The sequence below is a fragment of the Rhineura floridana genome, chromosome 9 (assembly GCF_030035675.1).
Source record: "Rhineura floridana isolate rRhiFlo1 chromosome 9, rRhiFlo1.hap2, whole genome shotgun sequence".
Taxonomy (NCBI): domain Eukaryota; kingdom Metazoa; phylum Chordata; class Lepidosauria; order Squamata; family Rhineuridae; genus Rhineura; species Rhineura floridana.
The window spans coordinates 55218874-55242181 of record NC_084488.1 but is presented as its reverse complement, the minus strand read 5'-3'; the positions used below and the strand labels follow the sequence as shown (position 1 = coordinate 55242181).

Here is a 23308-nt window from a genome sequence, read left to right as displayed (position 1 = left end):
TTTCCATCAGTGAGAGGACCATCTTGGATACTATGCATATTTTTCATTTATACCTATAGCAACACTGAAGTTTATTTTTTATTTTTCATTTTAACTACTGATGTAAGATTATTGCATTTTCTGTGGTAAGATCAAATATGGAATTAGTTTAGTAAGTTTACAAACATGTCCCACTTTACTGAATTTGTTGCTTCTAGTTTGCACTTTCCATAACAAAAACATACATTACCATGTTATTTAGATCTTTCCAATTTCAATAGTGTTACACTGAAATGTTAACACTGAAAGTGCAGATTGTTAGACACTAGAGGGTAGTGGAGGACTATGTGTAAAGGATTTTTCATATTTATTCTCTACATGATGAAGACACATGTTATTCTTACTAGATTGTATTGAGGCCTCCCCTTTTTACTTTTTCTATATATAGCACAAAAGAATAACCGAAACAGAATATACCCCAAAATAACATTTTATTTAATACAATAGTATTTAATGATAGCCACTTTAAAAAACAGCCTAAAAATGGAAATTACACGAAACTGCTCAAAGAAAGTCCTCCTTTTTAAAACAAAGGAATGGTTTGTGAGATGATTGTTCAATCTGCCAATTTTATATTGTTCTCATTTTCAATGTTAGCTCTGTCATTAGACTAAAAGCAAAAAGGGAATTATGTGCAACATCATGTAGTTTTAAACCTGCATTTCATTTCAACTTGAGCATTTGGAAAACATAAACCCAAACACCTGTACCAGCATTAAACAGAATATATTCCTTTTTATTCAGGATGAAGGCCTGGTTTATATAGTTAAAATTCCCATACTCTCACGCAGCTGGTACTCTTCTTCAGTCATACATGTGCTCATGATCACCTGGGAAAATGTTTGTGCAAAGTGGGCCAAACTCTGATACCACTGCAGTTATTCTTGTGATCTTACCAGCTGGAAAAAATGAGGCACAACTGAGAAAATGGCTGATAGCTTTCTCCGTGTACAATTTAATTTATGCAATTTCCTGCCACAATTGTGGAGCAGCAGTTTTGGCCTTCAGCCCTACATAATCTGCCTCTCTTTTGTTCTAAATATTCTGTTCTCTTCTGTACTATTTGTAGACATATATTCTCAGAAACAGGGTTTTGTTTTTCTCCCAATCTGCTTTAAATAGAGGAAGCTACCTTAGAGACACTGGTTTTGATCTAAGAGGCTTAACATATGATTTCTAAACTTAACTGAGAACATTAGGGAAACAATAATGCAGTAGATTCCTCTCTTTTCACACCCACATGCAAAGAGGCAAAAAACATTTTTAGTTTGCCTCGGGTAGTCAGTTCATGATAAAAGCTCCTGCAGTGTAGCAGCCAAGAAAATGTCTCAGCTGGCTGGGGAACAGGTGAGAGTGGTGAAAAGGGGGCTAGCCTGCAGGAAAATGTTAATCTTTATTTGGAGGTCCCCTCTTCCTGTTCCTCAGCTGATCAGTGGGAGGAGATGCTGTAGCACATATAAGCTTAGGCAGTGGGCCAGCAGCAGCCGGTGTGGCATGGAATGTTCACTTGTGAACAAGAGATAGAAAAAAGGCATGTTTCTTGGAAACACGTATATCAGGGCTGTGCTCCGTACTCAGCCGAGGCCCAAGAAAATCAGGCCTCTTTGGAGGCATTTGGGCTTCTGCCAAGTTGGGTTGAGATAGCCCCAGATAGCTATGGGTCGGATACGGCTGCCCAGAGTGATCCAGGACTATTAGGGGATGGGGCACAGGGCAGAAAGGAGAAAGTTGGACAGGAAAAGCACTTATTCTGAGAAGATAGGTGCCTGCCTTTTCCACCCAATCTCTCCTCCTTCCTGTCAGGCCTCCCCAAGCCCCAACTCCCCTTCACTCTCACAAAGAAGCAGCACCCTGCAGAAGGGAATCCTCTTGCTTATCAGCTGATAAGCAGGAGGATTCATTCTGCTTGGTGCCGGTTGCTGCTCATTCATAGGTGGCTTCCCTGCATGCAGAAATGCTGCTCATGAAGCAGCAGCGACTGGTGACGCTCAGAATGGAATTGTCCTGCTTACCAGGCAGTAAGCAAAACGATTCCATCCTGCGCTGGTGGCACCTGCTTGTTGTCACTTGGGAGGAGGAGGAGACACAGCGTCTCCTTCCACCCTCCCAATCATATTCTTAATTTTAAAAAGCCCTTAGCCCCGCCCCCGAATAACTTTGGGGATGGATCCAGGGCAGAGTGGGTGGTCCCATCTTTGGGACAGGGCAGACTGGCCCCCCTTGGGGCCCACAGATCAGGGTCATGAGGCAGACGGGGGGGGGCTGTACACAGCCCTAATATACACTGACTGGAGAATGCACATATTGTCCAGAGAATGTACAAAGTGCAATCAAGATATGTACATTCCGCAAGGCCTGTTGGAGATTATGCATAATGGCTGGAGATGTTGGATGTAGTTTTCTTTTACTTTCTGTAGAAGACATGACCTAGTAACGGTTAACCAAAGAAAGAACTGAGTCACTGGACAGTAGCCACAGCTGCAAGCAATTAACTCGTAAGCGGCTGTGAAGCTATAAAGCCTTTAGCGAAAGAATGCTAAAGTGTGTGGGGGAGAGTAAAAGTAGCTTACAGCGGAGAAGTACTGTCTTAATGTCTGTAAACGTGTTCTATGGAAACTTGTTAGTAAAAAGGACTCAACAGAATGTGTCCTGTTTCCTTCGTTTGCAACGCAACACGCACTCGGTCTCACACGTACCAAAGGGCATAGCACAATAGGCAACGCTGCCAACAGGAGAATGTATGAAATCCAGTCAATATATGCACATTCCTTATGGCCTGTTGGGGATTATGCATATTGGCCAGAGTATGTACAAAACTGAGCCCAGATGTGTACATTCTTCAAAGCCTGTTGGGGACTTTGAATAATGGCTGTAGAATGTACAAAATTCAGTCACTATATGCAAATTTCCCAAGGGCTGTTGGAGATTATGTATATTGACTGGGAAATATGCACAATTCCCTCTTCATGGAAGGTTAATGTGCACATTATCCATAATTGGAGAATGTGCACATTAGAAGAGTACACATTAGAATGTGCACATTAGTAGAAGAGATATGCCCTCTTCTACACAACTATTCATGATGAATGTGTATGTTGGAGCAGGCTGTCAATGCAAGTAGTCTGTCTCCAGGAGTTGGAATCCTGAGAACTCAGGGTTCCAGCTCACAGGGCCAGCCTATTCATGTTTGTAGGCTTTATACTGAGTCAGACCATTTGTATTGTCTACTTAGACTGGCAGGCTTGCCAAGGTCTTAGGGAGAATCTTGCCACCTGAGAACCTTTTAAGTGGACATGCCAGGAATTAAACCCGGGGCCTACTGCATGCAAAGCATATCCTCTATTACTGAGCTGTTTTAAATAATCAGATATAGATTCATCAAGCAAGTCTCCCCAGAACCATAGAGGCATCATCCTTCCTTTCAAAATATGTTTTAAATTAGTGCAGCAACAGGATGAAGAAGCTCCCAGGACAGCAGTTATACATAGGCAGTTATTCATCAACATTGTATATGAAGCTTCCTGCCTTAGTATCTCCATCAGGCCTCCCATAACCTCCAGCTAAACTAAAAGGTTTGGCTCATAGTAATTTACTCCTATAATTTTGCATCTAATTACAAGCTTCCAAAAGATATGCTATTTAGATAGACAATTTTGTCATTTAGAGACGCAATCAATATGCGTGTGTGTGTGCATGCAAAAGAGTGTGAGAGAGAATATAATTGAAAGTACAAATGTAGAAACATTTTATAAGTGTAGTACCCTAGAAATGCTTGTAACAGGGGAAAACGTACCTTTGCAGCGAGCTTTAAAAAGAATGAAAATGATAATGCTCCTCAGAGCATGTGAAATGCAGTCATCTGCTAGCAAAGGAGAAATGACAGCTCAAAGTCCAGGCCACTCAGTGCCATGAATGTCAGTGCTATTGAAGCAACTCAGAGAACTGGGGTTCAAGGAGGACATTCTGAGAATGTAGTGCATGGCACACAGAAAAAGGGCAAAATATCACAGTGATAAATGGCTTCTATAGATACCAGTATTTTAAAATGCATATGCATTTTGCCACATCTTCCCAAGTCTCTTGTTAGGGAAATTTAAAGTCTGCTGACTAATAAAACATTTGCATGTAAAAAAAGCAATTATTTTAAAATTAATTTATCTTGCTATAGACTGTGGCCTTTGCACATCACATGAAGCCAAACCACAACTTAGCGCAAACGTGTGAACTCCTGGAGAGGAGTACACAGCTGTTTTGCTTCTCCCTAGTCCTTTTTGCTGATATATCTCACTGAGCCAGCCCAAGGTTTGGGTTAGCGTGTTGTCTGCACCCAGACTTGCAGTTAATCTCTCTCTAGTCTAACCATGAGCAGTAACTAAGAATAAACGTGAGTAACAGCTCATCAGTAGCAAAGTGGATGTGAGCTCCTCTCTGGGAGCCTGGCATTCACACTAAGCCAAGGCTTGGTTTAGTGTGATGTGTAAACCAGTCCTCTACACAGCTCAAAATTCAACAACGAATTGTCAGCACTATTGTAATAGTGCTGATTTGCTGCTGTGGAGATGAGCTGGATTTGTTCTTGACAACATGTGATCAATGGTAATAATCTCTCACAGTCCTATGATTGTGAAAGTTCAGAAGCTGAAATTTCCACTTAATGATCACATTTTCTACATTTGAGCAAACAGCTATAATTAACCTCTAATACTGTCAACATTTCATAGATGCACACTTGTGGTTCTTTAGTTAAAATCATCATTCCTAATTATTGTGTTATATTGTTGCTTGCTTTGTTTTTTGGATTTGAAGGTATTTATGAAATTAGGATGGCCAGATGCAAAAGAAGGCAGAGCTCCTGCGCCATTAATAGTTGTGTAGAAGAGGGCATTTAAGCAGTTATAGCATGCATGAACTGCTACACTGCTGATATGCCCTCTTCTATACAACTATTCACAATGCAGCAGCCCTTTCTTCTTTTTCATCTGGCCACCCTACTTGTGATATCACTACATTTTTTCCAGGGCTTACAAATGAAAGGGGCGAGGTCATTAAATTTCTTAATACATTTCCCCAGGTGCTACAATAGACAGTCACAGTAGCAGGGAAAACAAAGAACTTGTTTTTTTAAAAAAAAGAGCAACATTTTGGTTTAGTTTCATTATTAAGGGGAAAGGAAACTTTGTACGAATAAATAAATAAAACTTTACAGACAGTGACATGCAGCCACTTCTTCCATAAGTTTAAAATGCAAACAATGTGGCAGCTTAATGATGATAAGCAAAGCTTTCATTATATTTTTTCTAGTGCTCTTAATGCTATTGAATAATATGACCTGGATTCTATGTGTATATGCCATCCCAGTGATTTGTCAACCCTTTTTTGTGGCAAATAGACCACATATACTTGTGCAGGCCCTAAGTGAGACATGCGATTCCACACATGGTGAGTCCCACTGCAGGTAGAGAGCCTTTATGCGGCAGCAAAGTGTGAACCAGCCCTAAGATGATGAGCTCTGTGACCTGTTTTTTGTTCAAATGTGTGTCATGAGAAGACTGCACTGCAGAAACTGGTGGATGTGATCATTTATATACAAATTGGCAATAACTATTTACTGCTAAAAAAAAGATTACAGCTCTCTGCTCATTATCAAGAGTCCTTGTTTCCTGAAAGCATCACAACCAGATTTAAATGCTGTAGAATTCGTTTAACTTTAAAAGCTGTAATATACACACTTTCCCCTGACAACATGATAGCCAATAAAGAAAAAAAATAGCTCTGTGCTTTTGTGCATAACGGTGAAGTATTTGACCTTACATATTACCAGGAATGACAGTGATTTAAGGTGGGCCATGTCTAAGGCACAGTTTACTAGTGGAAAGAAAACACTCAAGCTGGTTGCCTTGACAACATGCCGCAGCAGCATAGAATATTAAAGGAAACATAGGCCTCTGTTATAGGAAAGGATTGCAAAATACCCAGCAAATTAGGTTAAAAGAAAGCTAATCCTACAGCACATCAGTGTTACTGCCCTAAGCAATATTAGCTATCACTTTTTATCATGATCCTTGTTATAAAACTGATGAGAAATCAGAGTGATTTATATAAGCTCAAAGAAATAGGTAGAACAACAACATCACCACAATATGGTGATGGTTGCTCAAAAGTTTCCAGTTGTCTCAGAAAATTGTGCAGGTCACTTGAGGTTCGATGTGGAACCTAAAGTGCAGTAGGGGAAGGACAGAATTCAAACAGGGACTAGCCTGATTTCTCAGCAGCATCTTCAATAGCTCTCCCTGCAGAGATTACTGCTTTCAAGAGCCAATACTGCACGGCATGGTTTTAAATAATGAGAGTAAATAAGAATGATCAAAGTGAAGCTATGTTTTAAAACAAGACATCAGTACTATTCAACAGCCTAGTTTACTTTGTTGCTCCTAGTAACCAAGGACTAATTTTCTCTGAAAACACTGGATTCTGAAGCAGACTTGCCAATATATTCTTGCATTTCTGATTTATTTGCTGTTTGTAATGTAGTACTAACTTCAGGGCATTAATTAAACACAGTTTCAAACAAAGCATAATATCAAACTCTTCAAGCCAAGTAGCCAAATAGTTCAAATATCTTGGCAGAATCCTTTAATTTAAAGTATGTTTTTCCATGTCTTTCAGCAGAAAAAATAGGGATATCCCATTGATTTCAGAAGGACTTTAGCATACTCAACTGTGTAATGGATTGCAGCTCTTGAACCAAAAAGAACTCCTGCCTTAACACTAGGAACCTGTATAGATACAATGTTCCTGATGCATAACCATGGTTAAAAATTATGATGAAGAATTATGGACTCCCCCCCCATCTCCCTGTCAGCAAACCAATTTCTCCATCACACATGTATGTGGTTAACTGTTTCCAATGCAGCACCACTAGAGTTTCTGCTTAACCTTGGATCGGAAATGGTTTTTCATTAGTTTTAGATAAGTTAAGGAGGAAACCTTGGTTAGCTTTAACCATGATTAATGCTGCCATTGATACGATTAACCTTGATTGTGTCCAGTTGGAGGAATTTACAATCCAGAACTGGTAAAGAAATTGGGAATGTTACATCTGCCCAGAACATGAGCTAGTGTTATCAGGGGCGGCTCTCTCATTAGCCAAGGTAAGCTCTTTGCCTCAGGAGGCACATTGGGAGGAATGGCAAATTGATGCCTCCAATCCATCCACCACTGCCTCCACCTGCCTGTTGGACTGCCAAGCACCGCTGCTTGCTTTCTCATGCTGCTGCTGCTGGCCACTGGCTTCCACCCTGTTTGATCCCTGTCATATGTACTGGGGGAAGAGACACAGCAGAGGAGATGGAGGCACATTGTCTTGCGCCAATCCTGAGTGCTGTGAATGATAAATATTTTCCAATAATGAAACACTCACCCTGGTTGCTGAGGCGTTGAGAGTTCTTGTTGAGAGACATTTCACTCTAAGAAAGAGGTGTTATGTAGGAAGCAGCCTATTTCTGGTCAGCTGGTGGTAGAGGGGTAGCCAGAGGAAGGATGAGAGAGCCAGACATTCAGGTGCTTCTCAAACTGCTACAAACAGCAGAAGTATCAGGGAGCCAGCGCTTAACCACTAACAGTTCAGTCACCTCCCAAAATGTGAATCAAAAATTACTCTATAGACTTGTAGGTTATCTATGTTTCTTAACTGAGGAAGCATCAGCATAGCTTCTGCAAAGTCCTGCCTTACTACACTTTTCAAATTCTCTGAGAATATCAACAGACACTTAGTGAGGGATAATCCACTTCAAAAAAGCTTTTGACAAAGTCCCTCACCAAAGGCATGTAAGTAAACATAACCATCACGGTACAAAAGGACAGTTCCTCTTATGGTTTCATATTAAGCATCCAGAGAATAATACTGGAATAAATGGACAATTTCCACAACAGAGATAAGTGAGCACTGATTGATGCCATTTAACATTTGGTGAAGGGTACCAAATAATAACTGCAACCTAGATGAATGGGCAACAAGATGGCAAATGATATCCAGTGTATGTCATTGTAAACTGATGTGTGTTGAGGCAAGTCCCTCCCTCACTTTTCACATACAGAATCTGAACTTGTATGAATCAAGGAAAGAGATCTTGGGACTGTGGCACATAGCTGAACTCAGTCTTTAGTGGTAATGAGGAAGAAAGGAGCATGAAAATAAAATGGCCAGTATAAAAAAATTAGAATTACTAAATTCTAAATCTAGTACACACCATACATTTAAAGCATGTTCAAAGCACATCTCCAAAGTCCCCAAAGAATCCTGGGGACTGTAGTTTATTAAAGGTGTTGGGAATGGTATCACTGTGAGGGATAAACTACAATTCTCAGGATTCTTGGGGGGTGCTTTAACTGTACAGTGTGTACACAGCCATGGTGTACTCCATCTCAAAGACGACAGCCTAAAACTGGAAAAGGTACATAAAACAAGAACTACAGTGATCAAGGAGATGAAGCACTTTCTCTAAGAAGAAAGCTAGAGTGTTTGGGCCTTTTTAATCTTAAAGAAGGTGACCAGGCAGGAGATATTATCAAGGTTTATCAGATGATTAATGGCATGGGAAAATGGAGAGGTAGGTGTTTTTGCTAGACTTTTTTGCTCTCTCACAATGCTAGAATTTGGGGTTACCCAATGAAATTGATTGGTAATAGATTCTTGTCAGGAAAAAAACAACATATTTCTTCACACAACATGTAATTAGCTCATGGAACCCACTGCCACAAGTTGTGATGATGGCCATTAGTCTACATATTTTTAAAGAGGATGTCATAGGGCTGGCCCTACCATTAGGAAGAGTTAAGAAACACTTGAAGGGGTATCAAGAGAGCAGCAGTGGTAGCCCTGCTTAGCTTTTCTTCCTGAACACACCAACTGTTTCCCTGTTCTGAATGCGAGTGCTGTGCATGAAGAGGCTCACAGGGCCATGCTGGCAAGCCACCCACCATGAACATGTGCAGCAGCCAGCCCCTAATGATTTTAAGGAATGTGAAGGAGTTTTACACATGTGCCAATATATGTGCACAGAATTCTGCCACACAAGGGGAGATCCTGATTAGACCATGATCCCCCCTCATGAGGAAGAGCTGTACATGTATAGAGCCCCTTCACAAGCTGGGCAAACATGCAGACAGTGGTGGCGGCATGGGTGCTGTGTGTGACCTCCCTCATGCATTCTTTCAATGTATGGGGGGCATTCAAACCCCGTTAAACCACAATATAGAAAGTTATATAGTGAGTCTATTCTGGTCTGAATATGCTGAGTGACCACTATGCCAGGGCTAATTCTGGCATAATGTATACAAAACCAGCAGCAAAATCAATAGCATAATAGATGCAGAAACAAATATTATATAGGATGGAGGAGGAATTCATTTGGTCTACATTTTGCAGCAGATTGATTCAATTTGGTGGGCCTGAAGTTGTCTGTGGATCAGAATGCAACTCTTAAATAGATTATGCACTTCCCAGAATGTTGTAATGCAGTTTCCAAGTGTGCACAAAAATACGTTTTACAGTTAAAATGCATATTTTCTGGGAAAGCAAGTTAAAAATACATATTTGGAGGGAATGCATATAAAAAAGCATATGGTTACTTGCATAACTTAAATGCAAACTTTTCATGCTTTTATTTATTTATTTATTTATTGTATTTATATACCGCCCCATAGCCGAAGCTGTCTGGGCGGTTTACAATAACTTTTTAAAAATCCACACAAAACACACCGGACCTATGACTGACTGCCAGTCAAAATGAAACGGGACAGACTTAAGCTGATCTGCCGGCCATCCCTACTAACATAGCAGCACCAACAGAAGTGCTCACAGGATTCCTGGCAACTGCCTCCACCCACTAACCAAAATGCTGACAGTTGACAATACTTCTATATTAGTGATGCATAGAAGGCAGCAATCAGTATGTGGCACCAGCAAAATGACCCCATGATGTCATCCAACTGTGGAGTGTACATACTTCACAGTCCACACACAATCAGGTAGCAACAAAGATACCAAACACCTTTCCTTGCATAAGTCACCATAGTGCTGTGGGTACGAAGCCTGAAGGGAGAAATCAGTCTTTTTCTTGGGAAGGGACTAGAAACTCACAGAGAGAACAATGCCACCCAGTAGACAGATTCCACAACACTGCAGACAACACATCTGCATTGCTTACTCCAGGAGGGGAGCTGATATTTTGCCAGGGAGAGGATGGGAGAAACGTGCACCAGGAAAAACAGCAACCTCACAGGAGGCTACACATTAGTTTAGTGGGAAAGGATAATTCATGGAGGCTAAACAGAATCTTATCCCTGTTGCAGCTGTGGGGCCAAGCACAGAACAGTTGTTTTCTGTTCACCAATCAATATGCTAAGACTAATGCTCATGTAAAGTTTGCGCAACCAACAGCACAATAGCACAGTAACTCCAGAAACAAAATACGAATATAACTATCAACAGAAATGTCCACAAGATCCCTGGTAACTGTCTCCATCCATCAACCAATATTTTGCTAGGCAGAAGCATTTTACCCTCCACCACTTGTTTTTTTAAGCATATTATGCCATCCATCAGGGGCAAGACTGTTCCATAAGATTCTGACAAAGGCCTCCTTCTCCCCCTACTTTGTGAAGTGTTTCTTGTTGTGCTAGATGAATTCTGCTGGCTGCGCTGCATAACCTTTATGGCATCACTATGCTGGGACAGCTTTGTGCTTCAACTTTCCAAGAGGGTTTAAGAACAATCTTATCTGACCTAGTGGATATAAGTGAAGAACTGAATTTCTCATTAATGTCCGACACCAAAATATGAATTAAAACATTGTGTGTAACTCTTAAAAGAAAAAATGCTTGTTCACATAAGCCAGACATATGATCTATTGCTTTGTGGAGACTCAGCTGCCTATGAATTCAGGAAGTCTGATATTACTCAGCTGCTTGTGAATTCAGGAAGTCTGATATTGTTGCACTCACATGTGGCCCTGCCCCCTAAAAATGAACTGGACAGCCCTTGCAGACAGCGAACTCTGTGTAACACTGCCATTCCTAAATTTCAAAATCAAGCCTCCATCTGCATGTGCCAACATTTGAAGGAAAAAATAAAATATGTCCATATTTCAGGGGAAATAAAAACCTTAGAGACCAAATGTCTATAAATAAACATCACCAAATAATTAAATATGAAAAGGAATTTGAAAAGTAATAGCAAAAAGCTTTGGGGAAATCTGTGTTTAAAGATATATTATTGTGTTTTATGTGCATTTTAATTCTCTTGTCCATTCCACATGGATCACATTAATATGTTGATTGTCTTTATGTTTTTTGTATTAACCAAACAAATCACTAAATATTGTTACATTGGTGATCAGAATAGTAAACAAAACTGCTAAGGCTTCATAGACTCTTATTAGAAGCTGAATTCAAATCTCTCCAGTTTCACAACTTCCAGCACAAAATATTTATTATACAAGGATTTTACATCATTCAGTTTCTACTGCTGAACAAATATGCCTTCCAGAAGGGAGCAAAAACAGTATCTCGGTGGCTAAGAACGCAGAGCAAATAGCAGAGGCAGTGAACATCTATTCAAAAATTATTGTCAAGAAATCAATCAGAGTTATCAATCAATAACTACATTACAAGGGGTAATGAGAAGGAGAAACTTGTAATGACTTGGACAAAACTTAAATTCTCAGAATGAAATCCTACCATTCATTGCATACGTGTCAGAAATCCCAGTAATTCATCTCAAACACATTTTTTCTTGTTTGTTTTTAAACCTTCAATAACATCAAAAGTGGAGAGGCTTAGCTACAGCCAGTTATCACCATTAGCTTTTGGCAGCCTTATATTAAACACTGACAACAGCATATTTATTTAGATCACCAGTATAAAGCCTTTGCAACTGAAGCATAGTGCTGTTTCTGTGTGTGATTTAGTAATCTGTAGTTCCATGGCTTTCTTTCTTTCTTTCTTTGAATTGGACGAAGAATGTATTTCTACAAGTCACTCATCATCTATAGGTCCCTTTTTCAGATGAATGGGGATCAATTGGGGAACCACGATGACAGACATTAAGATGATAAACAGGGAAGTGAGCTCCCTGTTGTAGAAAAATGAAGTTCGATGGCCTGTGGGGTTATGTTATATATAACAATTCAGTGAATACAACTAACAGTGTCAGCCAAAGTCATTTTGTTGCCTGAGGCAAAGAACAACATAGCATCCCCACCTGCACTTCATGAACAGAACTTGAATAGACTGGCAGTTGAATCTGGTGATGGGATAGTGTCCTCCAATGCACTTGAGGGCAGCAGGCTGGTGTAGTGGGTGCCTAACAGGCCACAATCATACACAGCTCTGTTTTCCAATTGGGTGGGGACAACCAGAGGTTCAACCCCCTCCCCAGCTGCCAAAAAAGCATCTGCCACCTCCCTCTGCCTAATGGTAGGTCATCCCCTAACAGCTAACAATATCCATGTTGGGTTTCTAGAGTTTTCAGTTACTCTTTGATCCTGGAACCAGTGTTATCCACTTGACAAAAAAAGAGAGATCTGAATCCATGAAGAAAAGGAGATATGAGTCAATCAAGAAATGCAAGGTGATTGTTTCAGTGCTATATAAGCTATATCCCAGATCCTTTCCATGGCTATATAGATGTTACAATTGCACACAAGCCCAGACAAAGGTCAGGATTTGGTTTCCTAAGAATTTGTGGTTTCTTTTCATTTTTATCTCTTGCTTTCTTTTTAAAGTGCAAGATTCTAGCATTTTTGGTTATGTTCAAAAGTATATTGGCAACAATGCCTGGTAAAACCTCAGAAACTGCCAAAGTTGCTGAGTAAGTTTTCCAGGGACAGAGTGCAGAAACGCAGTAAAGCTTCTTCCTCTATAAATGTGTAGCAGAAATAGAGCAAATTATACAAAATAAGAGACAACAATAAAGTGTGTGTGTGTGTGTGTGTCTGTGTATATGAATATTCAGGCAATAGTGAATCAGTACACTAAGAAGGGGCAGGGAAGAAAAGTGTAATGGCTTACATATCTAGTATGCTCAAATGGCTGAGTGGGATTAGTGAACAGTTTAGAAAGATTAGTGAGATAAATCAGGGACATCTGAAATTCACATATGTTCAGATTTCAACTTGTGTATCTGACACAGATATTATGGTATACACAGTTAACAACATAGAACATATTAATGACTGACCAGTATATGAACCCCTTGAGTTCTGCCTCTGCAGAAACAAACAAAACAAGTAATAAAGCTTCCACTAATTTTGTAACACGCTCAAGTAGAGAGAAGAGCAATGCCACACAAGACAGACACAATTATTTAACAAAAAGATGTAACTAGGAATGTTTGAATTCTGAGTCAAATAAAATTAAAATTCTGAGCCAAAGTATTCCACATTGTGCAACATGAAAAGCAGGATTCTGCAACCTTTACAATATTTTGCAAACTGAGCTGCTTTTCCCTCTTACTATGCATGATTTATATTGCTTCTGCCAGTTATGCAGATAGGAAGCCTTACAGTGCAAGGAAGCTCCACACTCTAACCACTGGAAATCTTGAGCAATTCCTTCAACTTCTGACATTTCACTAGCTATTACTCACACACTTTTCAAGCATATTTTGCAACCATAAAGAGCTAAAACAGTCTTGTTTTAAAGCTAAGAATCTGGATCTGACGCTGATATTCCTGGCCAATAGCACATTCAGCTTCTTTTTTAAATTTCTACAGAATTATGGCATATATAATTAGTTTTTTAGTGTGTTTTGACTATGCAAAATGCACAAGAAACAGTTTTTCTTTTCATACAATAATTCATTTTCTTAACTTTTATTAATTCAAGTAAGTATCCTGAACCTGCCAACTTTAGAATTTGGGGATAAATTTTGGAAGGCAAATTCAAACACTGGAGAAATAGCTCTGATGTGGAAACCCTCCTGGAAAATAAAGGCGTATCTGATTTCTGAAAGCTAAGGGCTCTGTCTCTCCTCTGACGATTATCCTAAGGACGAATAACAGCTGGTAATGGTAGCAATGTAATTAACAAGAATAATCATGTGTATGGCTTTCAAATAATAATTTTATAGGCTGGTTGTACAGTATGGTATAAACAATCTGCAACTGTTAATTGTGTGAGAAAACACAGGTATACTTGGAAAGGAGGCAAAAGGCTGAGAACAACTTTTTAAAAAAGAGTAAGGAAGAGGGCAAAAGACAGTCAGCTAAAAATAGGGGCCCCATAAAAATGATGGTTGAATGGGTGGTGCATCATGAAGGAGCCAATGTGAACGAGGATATAAGGAAACTGCACACATCTAGGTATACAATGTGGCAAAACAGTAAAACTTAGGACCATGGGCCAGGAATCCAAAATAGTTGATTTAGTGTGAGATGTGAGGGAGACTTGACTTTTACATACTGATTTCAACGAAGCAACAGAAGCTTTGCTTAGTTTGATACTGATTCTCAATCATATTAAGTCAACGGATACTGTAGTATGATGTTTCACAATAAGCATATGCTTACAAAACATGCATCATAACATTCCAGACGAAGAAAGAAAATTAAAATAAACATACGATTACAAAAGAGATATACTGAATTGATCACACAAGATCAATAGATGTAACATAAACTGACACAGAGCTTCATGCATCAAAGAAAACAGAAAATAGACTGGAAATATGACTTCAGCTATGGCAGCTCACAGTTGGATGGATATAATTCTTAGCATCATACCTTTCGAAGAGGTTTGAGCTTGGTCTCCATTATAAAGTCATACTTGCAGAGTTCACAACAGCGTGTGTCTGAGCTCTTAATCCATTGATGCAGACAGGCCTGATGAACAAAACGTAAGGTCCCTGTGCAGCGACACGGTGTGATGAGGGGGCTTTCGTCATCTGCCTCACAGTGACAGATCCTGACAAGAAGGACAGCAACAGTGAGTGAGACAAGCTAGAGTTTATTTGTACTGCCCTTCATTCTAAGAGTTGACATTCAAAACACTCTAAAAGTGCACAACCTTTGAGATTAGATCCTAGAAATGTGTACCTTTTCCAGTTTGTTGCTTAGTTACTATGTGTTCCATTTTTAGCATTACCTAGTGATAGAACTGTGCAAGATTTCCCCAATGACACAAATCAAACTCTACTTCTTTCACCTTATTATTTATATAATATGGCTACCTGAACAAGCAGACAGGAGCCTTGGGCTCACATACTGCTTTCCCCCCCTTCATTCATAAATGGTAAATCCCTGCCTTCTATTTTGGTTTACAATCAAGTGATAGTTTAATTTGCCAGCTCAGAAAAATTATTAAGGTGTATATTTTTTTTGTAAACAGGAGACATGGAATCATCACACATGATGGGAGGGGAATAGGAGAGCATGTGGACCCAAAGCTACTGACTGCTTGTTCATGTAACCAGGTTTTAATGTTCCACTGTGTTTAATGGGATTTACTCACTAGTGTGCACAGGACTGAAGCCTAACTCTTCCACTTAAATAAATGGTATTTAGATATTCTTAACTGGACTGGATTCTGTCCAGTGTTCTTAATTGTTCCATACTCTTTAAACATAAAAGAGCATATTGGTGACTTGCAGACAATATGCTCAGCACACAACTCTTACAGGCCCTATATATCTGGTCAACCTTCCTGAATAATATATGTTGGAGAGGTAAGAATTTTGTTTCTTTTTGTGTGTGTAACTCCTTGGTGTGGTTGTGGGCATTATCAGTGTCAAGTGTGCACCAGAAAGAGGATGAAAAGAAAATGGTTCTTAGCAGCTAATAGGAAAGAGTGTTTTCCCACATTCAGACTTCTGTTTCTGCTCTGTGTAAACTTAATTATTGCCACACAATTTCTCAGAAGATTTATATGAACTTTGCCAGCTTTTAACCCCCAGTCTCTTCCCACTGAGTAACAAACAATAAAAGAGACATTTGGACTTACTGTGAAATCAGTCTTCCCTGTGCATGTCAAAAGATGCACGTGGGTAGCTAGCTCCACCTAGCGGTTGAAGGCAAAAGAGCACTGCTGAATTTTTTGCAGGCCCTTCCTGGTCTGGCCCTGTTCTTGTTTCAGTTTCTCCATGACAAGCCAATAAACAAGGAAAAGAATAGGAAGAACACACTAACAGAAGTAGACAACAGTACTCATACACTCTCTGCTACAGGCCTATTTGTGCTTGCCACGGCAGCCCAGCCCTTCTAGGGAGTGGCCGTGATATCATCTTTTGACATGCACAGAAAAGACCGATTTCACGGTAAGACCAAATGTCTCTTCTCCTGTGCATGTAAAAGATGATATCAGGTGGGACATACCAAAGCTGACCCATGTAGGGTGAGAATAACGCTGGGCTTCAAAACTTTAGCGGTCTGAGATGACATGCTGTAGCACTCTCCTTCCAAAAGCTGCCTCAGCTGATGCATATGCGTCTATCTTGTAATGTTTAATGAACGTATTAGGAGTGGCCCATGTAGCTGCCCTACAGATCTCTGTTAGAGTAGCACTGTGTGAAAACGCTGCTGATGTGGCCACTGCTCTCGTGGAGTGAGCCACTATGCCAGCTGGCCGGGCCAGTCTTAATGAGACATATGCCAAGGAGATGCACGCTTTGATCCATCTAGCTAATGTGGAAGTGGAAACCTTTTTACCCAGAGACGCTGGGTGAAAAGACGCAAACAAATTATCTGTTTTCCTAAATGACTTGGTCTTAGAAAGATATACTTTCAGGGCTCTCCTCACATCAAGTGAGTGCCACGCCTTATCTGTGGGATGAACCAGATTTGGACAGAAGGACGGCAGTACCAGTTCCTGTTGGGAGTGGAAGGTGGACAGGACCTTGGGACGAAAGAAAGGGACAGTGCGAAGGACTACTCTATCCTTATGAAACACACACAAACTTTTCTGTACAGACAGGGCATTCAGCTCAGACACCCTACAGGCCGAAGTAATGGCCACAAGAAACAACACCTTAAAGGACAGCAGACGAAGAGGAATTTGACTTAAAGGCTCAAATGGAGGTTTTGGAAAGGCCGTTAACATTTTGTGCAGGTCCCAGGTAGGGTAGCGGTGAACTGTAGGTGGCGCTGATAAGGTTGCCCCCCTACGGAAATGCTTGGTAAAAGGATGAAAGCCGAGTGGATTGTCCGGGAATCTGGAGAGTATGGATGATAATGCTGAAGTCTGGTGCCTCAAGGTGTTTGGTCTGAGGCCCACAGATAAGCCATCTTGCAGGAAAGAGAATAGCTTGATGATTCCCGCTTTCCGTGGAAAAATTCTTTCCTTCTGTGACCAGGATGAGAAGGTCTTCCATGTGCCCTCATATATTCTTACTGTGGAGGGACTTCTAGAGGCCATCATGGTTCCCAGTGCTTGTGGAGGGATGTCTTTATTCAAGAGGTACTTCCGCTTAAATTCCATACATGAAGTGCCAACCACCCTGGATCTGGATGAAGAAACTGCCCTTGAGAGAGCAGGTCCTCCCTTAGGCAAATTTTCCATGGGGGTTCCACCGCCAGGTCGAGGAGATCCGGAAACCATGGATGTCTTGGCCTCCAGGGAGCTACTAGGAGAACTTATGCTTTTTTGGTTCGGATCTTGTGCATTACCTTGGGAATAATTGGGAGTGGAGGAAAGGTATACAGTCTGCCTGGAGGCCAGGGGGATGCCAAGGCATCTATTGCCTCTGCTCCTGCCATCACGTACCTGGAGAAGAACCTCCTCACTTGTCTGTTGTGGCTGGTGGCAAACAGGTCCATTTGAAACCCTGCTGAATCGTGTCATTATCTGTTGGAAGGAGTCTGGGTGAAGCATTCATTCTCCATGATCCAATTTCTTTCAACTGAGCCAGTCTGCTTGGTCGTTGTCCTCCTCCTTGAGGTACTCTGCTGATATTGAATCCACATTGTTTTCTGCCCACTGAAAGAGGAGAGAGGCTTCCTCCTGGAGGTGGCGGGAGCATGTGCCCCCTTGATGGTTCATATAAGATTTGGCCGACATGTTGCCCATTCTTATCAGCATCGCCTCCAACTCTCTGAATTCTGCGAAGTGTCTGAGGGCCAGACGGACCGCTCGAAGTTCCAGGAGATTGATTGGAAGAGTGGATTCCTGCAGAGACCATGTGCCCTGTATCATCTGACCCTCACAGATAGCCCCCCAGCTTGATAGACTGGCGTCCAACATGATCAGGGTTTGAGGGGAATCCTGAAACAGTACTCCTATCAACAGGTTGTGTTCGTGAACCATCAAAGTAATGATTGATGTACCTGCAGTGACAGTGCCACTCTGCAGTGGTGCCTTGAAGCTATGTCGCTTTGGAATGGCAGAAAAGCCCATTGAAGTGCCTGAGCGTGATGATGCGCCCAAGGTGTAGTTTGAAATGTAGACACCATCAGCCCCAGGAGAGCAGCCAATTGCATCAGATCTGCTGAGTTGGATGACAGAACTTTTGACACCATTGCACGTATCTTGTTTATTCTTTCTTGGGATACCCTTAAGGTTCCCTCCCACAAGTCTATAGCGCCTCCCAGATGAATTATGCTGTGAGATGGAAATAGCTGACTCTTGAGTTCGTTGACTAGGAAGCCCTGGTCCTTCAGGGACACCAAGGTGATGTGGAGGTCTTCCTAGGCCTTGTGTAATGATGGGGACCAAATCAGAAAGTCATCCAGATAGGGAAAAAGATTAACCCCTTGTGTCCTGAGGTGTGCCACCAGGGCAACCATGATTTTTGTGAATACTCTGGGGCCAGACAACAGGCCAAATGGCATAGCCCTGTATTGAAAATGGTCTTGACCCACCACAAACCTGAGGTAGCACCTGTGGGGAGGAAATATAGGAATGTGGAGGTAGGCTTCCTTTAGGTCAATCAAGGCGAGAAAGTCCCCCTTTCTCATGGCTTCTTTGATTGAGAGTAAGATGTCCATGCAAAACTTGCGGTACTTTATGAATCCATTGAGGTTTTTTAGATCCAGTACTGCCCTGAACGATTCATTTTTTTTGCAACGGTGAAGAACAAAGAGTAGTTTCTCAAAAAACCTGCCAGGGCAGGTTCTATAGCCGCAAATTGTATCAGATGGGAAATCACCTGCAGAACCCTTTCCCTCTTGTGTGGGGAAGCTGACAGGGGGAATGGAATAAATTTTGCCGGAGGGGTGGAGGTGAGCTCCAACCTTAGGCCATACCAGAGGGTGTGTAGTATCCATTGGTCTGATGATGTGTCCTTCCACCGGTCAGCAAAGCATAGGAGATGGCCCCCCACTGGCGGAATGTTGGTGTCAGAACTGATGCTTATTGCCCCGCGACTGGGAACCAAAACCTGAGCGATTGGGGAAATGTTGTTGTGCCCTAGGTTGATTGCGCTGTCTGTTCCAGAATGGGTGGCTGGAGCGGGCGTCCTTTACTCGTCCAGATGTCCTGGAACCACAAAAGGACTGAGACGACAGGTAAGGGTGGAAAGAATGCTGAAAGTACCTCCTGTCATCCTTTTCCTGGAGGATGGCATTGACTTTCTCTTCTCCTTAGATTCCAAAACATTTGCTAGGGCGTCATCTCCGAATAGCTTGCCTCCCACATAAGGTTCGGAGGTGAGATTGGAGCGGGCCGTGGGGTCTGCCTCCCAATGTCGAAGCCATAGGGTTCTTCTAGTGAATACGCCTGCTGTCAGGTATCTTGCTGCAAACTGCACAGCATCCATGGATGCATCTGCCATGAAAGTTACTGCCCAAGAGACTTTGAGTAAGGACTTGCATACTCGGGCTGCGTCCTGCTGTGGTCCATCCAGCAGATCCTCCAACCACAGAAGGGAAGCTCGAGCAAATACTGAGGAGGCTGCTGCTGCTCGGATTGAGAGTGCACTATACTCGTGTATCCTTCAAAGACCCTGATCCATTTTACACTCTGTGGCATCTTTCAGATCAGCATCCGAGTCCCTAGGGTTCAAAGATGGATTCAGTAAATTCACAATGAGAGCATCTACAGCGAGACCTTCAGTTGGTCCATGATGTGTTGTTCCAGCATATAATATTTGTTGGCAATCGAGACTGACTTCTTGCATTGTAATGGAATGTCGAACTCTGACTTGAGTACTTTGGGAAGTAGGGAAGGGAGCTTCAGGACTCTAGACTTGGGTTTTGGGTCAGGACACACCGCTGAAACCCTAGAAGTAGAAGGGGCAGGAGGATCCTCTGCAGAGGTTAGTGTCAGGGCTTCCATTGCCTTACACAGGAGGGGGAGGAAGTACAGCTCCTGGAAAATCCTAGCGGTTGCAATCTCTTCAGATTCAGAATCCCCATTCCTCTTCGCCCAGGATCATTAGGTCAGTGTCCGGGTCTAGAGGAGCATCATCTGGAGGGTGAAGGTGCCTGCCCTGGGCAACGGCATGAGGATCCAGAGATGCTGTGTTCCGTGGTGGATGCACATTGTTAGCTGTGCGGTCCACAGAGGGATCCTGTAGTATCATTCTTCTAGGAGGTGCCTGAGTGGGCAAAGAAGCTGTGGCTTCCTGCGATAGGGCCCGCAAATGGGCCGATGATGCAGACAGGTTCCTGACCAAGTCCATTAGGAGAGAGTCCCTGAGTTGTTCCTTTAACTGCTGAATCGATTGAGCTGAAAGGTTTAATTGAATGGGATGAGTTTGAGCACCAGAAATTTGCAGCCTGTGCCCCCCCCCGCCTCTTGGGTGTGTTGAAGTACTGGTACCTTCAAAAAGCCTATGAAGGATTCAGGAGAGGAGTTGGTAGAAAAAATGGAACCCAATGAGGAATGAGGAAGATTGCTTTCTTCATCAGATAGAGGTTCTTGGTCCCTTTGGGATCTGCAGGAAGCGCTGTGCAAGGCCTTGCCTGTTGATCCTGATTGCTGATCAGGGTCCTGCCTGTCTGTCCCAGTGGTCTTGCTGGAAACAGGTGCCCTGCCTTCCTGAGCCACCCTGCCCGCCATAATCTGTGCCTCAGCCACCTCGTGCCTGCTGGTAGAGGGGCAAGCCATCGCTGCCCCTCACTGGGCCACCAGAAGATATGAAGGAACTGGTCCCTGGATAGAGGTTCCAATGCTGAAACGAATGCTGGCAGCGGTGGGGGGGGGAGCAGTTTCGTCCTCTTAGAGGGGTTATCTGATTCATGGGTGCAACACACAGCAGGGCTTACAGGGGCAAAAGGCCTCACAGACAGTTCTTAGGAGACGTGGGGGGTGGAGAAAAAACTCACATTGGGCTAAAGGGCGCCTCTGCCCTGCTTAAGTCAGGCCTGTCAGGGGAGGTCCGACGTTGCCTCCCTGCTTGGCGCCTGCCTACCTCCTCGCTAGTTCAGTGGCAGGGAGGGAGATTCTAAGGGTGGAGGCTGCCCATCACATGTTTCTCCCATGGACGCACAGGAAGAGGCTGGCTGCAGTTGGGAAGCCTGCAAGGCTGCAGTGCAATCCAGGTGACAGCTCCGTTCACGGGGAAGCCACCGGAAGGAGAAGGTGGCTGCCACTGCAATTCCCACTCTGAAGGAGCTGAAGTAGGCTGCGAGGCTGGCGTGGGAGCTGCTAGGAGGGTGCATAGCTGCTGCTGAGGAAACAAAAATGAAATCCCCCTTTTTTAAAAAACTGGGGGGGAACTTGGAGCAAAACACAAGTCAACAAGGAAAAACACTAATATAGAAACACAGAATAACAAACAGAATAATTAGAACAAAGAATACAGGCCTGAAACCAAGGAGCAGAGAGGGCCCAACTGAGCTTGGTGAAGGCAAAAGAGAAACTGAAACAAGAACAGGACCGGACCAGGAAGCGTCTGCAAAAAATTCAAGAGTGCTCTTTTGCCTTCAGCCGCTAGGTGGAGCTAGCTACCCACCTGATATCATCTTTTCCACGCACAGGAGAAATGAGTATTTACTGATGGATTAGTCAAATATTAAAATACTGCAAAGAATAGTGATAAAGAGTCTAGAGGGCAGATTAGCTGACAACAGACTAGAGGAATTCGGTAAACTTAGATTAGAAAATGAGAAATTAGTGGGAGTTGTATTGATAATTTACAAATATTTTAAAAGGATTTCCAATACAAAATTTATTTATTTATTTTATTTATTTTATTTAATTACATTTCTAGACCGCCCTATAGCAGAAAGCTCTCAGGGCGGTGTACAACAAATAAAATCACAATTAAAATATGAGCAAGTGTGGAAAAAATATATATATATAGTACAATTATAAAACATTAATAAAATTGCCATTGAGATTTATAAATTAAGATCATATTAAGTTTAGAATGTTAAATTAATATATTTAAAAATTTACAAAATTTAAAAAGTTTAAAAAGCCTGGGCGGAAAGGTAAGTTTTTACCTGGCGCCGAAAAGATAACAGAGAAGGCGCCAGGCGTATCTCGTCTGGGAGGGCATTCCATAGTTCGGGGGCCACCACCGAGAAGGCCCTAGATCTAGTTGTTGATCTCCGGGCCTCTTTATGGGTTGGGACCCGGAGAAGGGCCTTCGACATCGAGCGTAGTGAACGGGTAGGTACATAGCGAGAGAGGCGCTCCATCAGGTATTGCGGTCCAATGCCGTTTAGGGCTTTATAGGTAAGAACCAACACTTTGAATCTGGCCCGGAAACATATCGGTAGCCAGTGCAGCTGCGCCAGGACAGGTGTTATATGGTCAAATTTCTTTGTCCCAGTGAGAACTCTGGCCGCAGCATTTTGCACTAGCTGAAGTTTCCGAACCGTCTTCATAGGTAGCCCCACGTAGAGTGCATTACAGTAGTCCAATCTAGAGGTTACCATAGCATGGATAACTGAGGCAAGATGCTCCTTGCTCAGATAGGGTCGTAGTTGGGCTACCAGCCGGAGCTGGTAGAATGCATTCCGTGCCACCGAGGCTACCTGAGCCTCAAGTGACAGGAGCGGATCTAATAAGACTCCCAAACTACGTACCTGTTCCTTTAGGGGGAGTGTAACCCCATCTAGGACAGGTCGAACGTCAACCATCTGGGCAGAGGGTCCTCCCACCAACAGCATCTCAGTCTTGTTAGGATTGAGTTTCAGTTTATTAGCTCTCATCCAGCCCATTATCGCGGCCAGGCAGCGGTCTAGTACATCAACAGCCTCACCTGACGAAGATGAAAAGGAGTAGTAGAGCTGCGTATCATCAGCATATTGCTGGAAACGCACTCCAAAACTCCTGATGACCTCACCCAGCGGCTTCATATAGATATTAAAAAGCATGGGGGACAGAA

General features: G+C 42.4%; 1 protein-coding gene across 5 annotated transcripts in view; it reads right to left on the bottom strand.

The window, feature by feature from the left end:
* MARCHF1 (membrane associated ring-CH-type finger 1) overlaps positions 1-23308 on the bottom strand; it is a 233946-nt gene that overhangs the window by 28370 nt on the left and 182268 nt on the right. For all 5 annotated transcript variants that reach the window (XM_061584278.1, XM_061584280.1, XM_061584277.1 and 2 more), the window contains one exon: positions 14823-15003. In XM_061584278.1, the coding sequence (XP_061440262.1) occupies positions 14823-15003 (181 nt within the window). The remainder of the gene's footprint in view (positions 1-14822; positions 15004-23308) is intronic.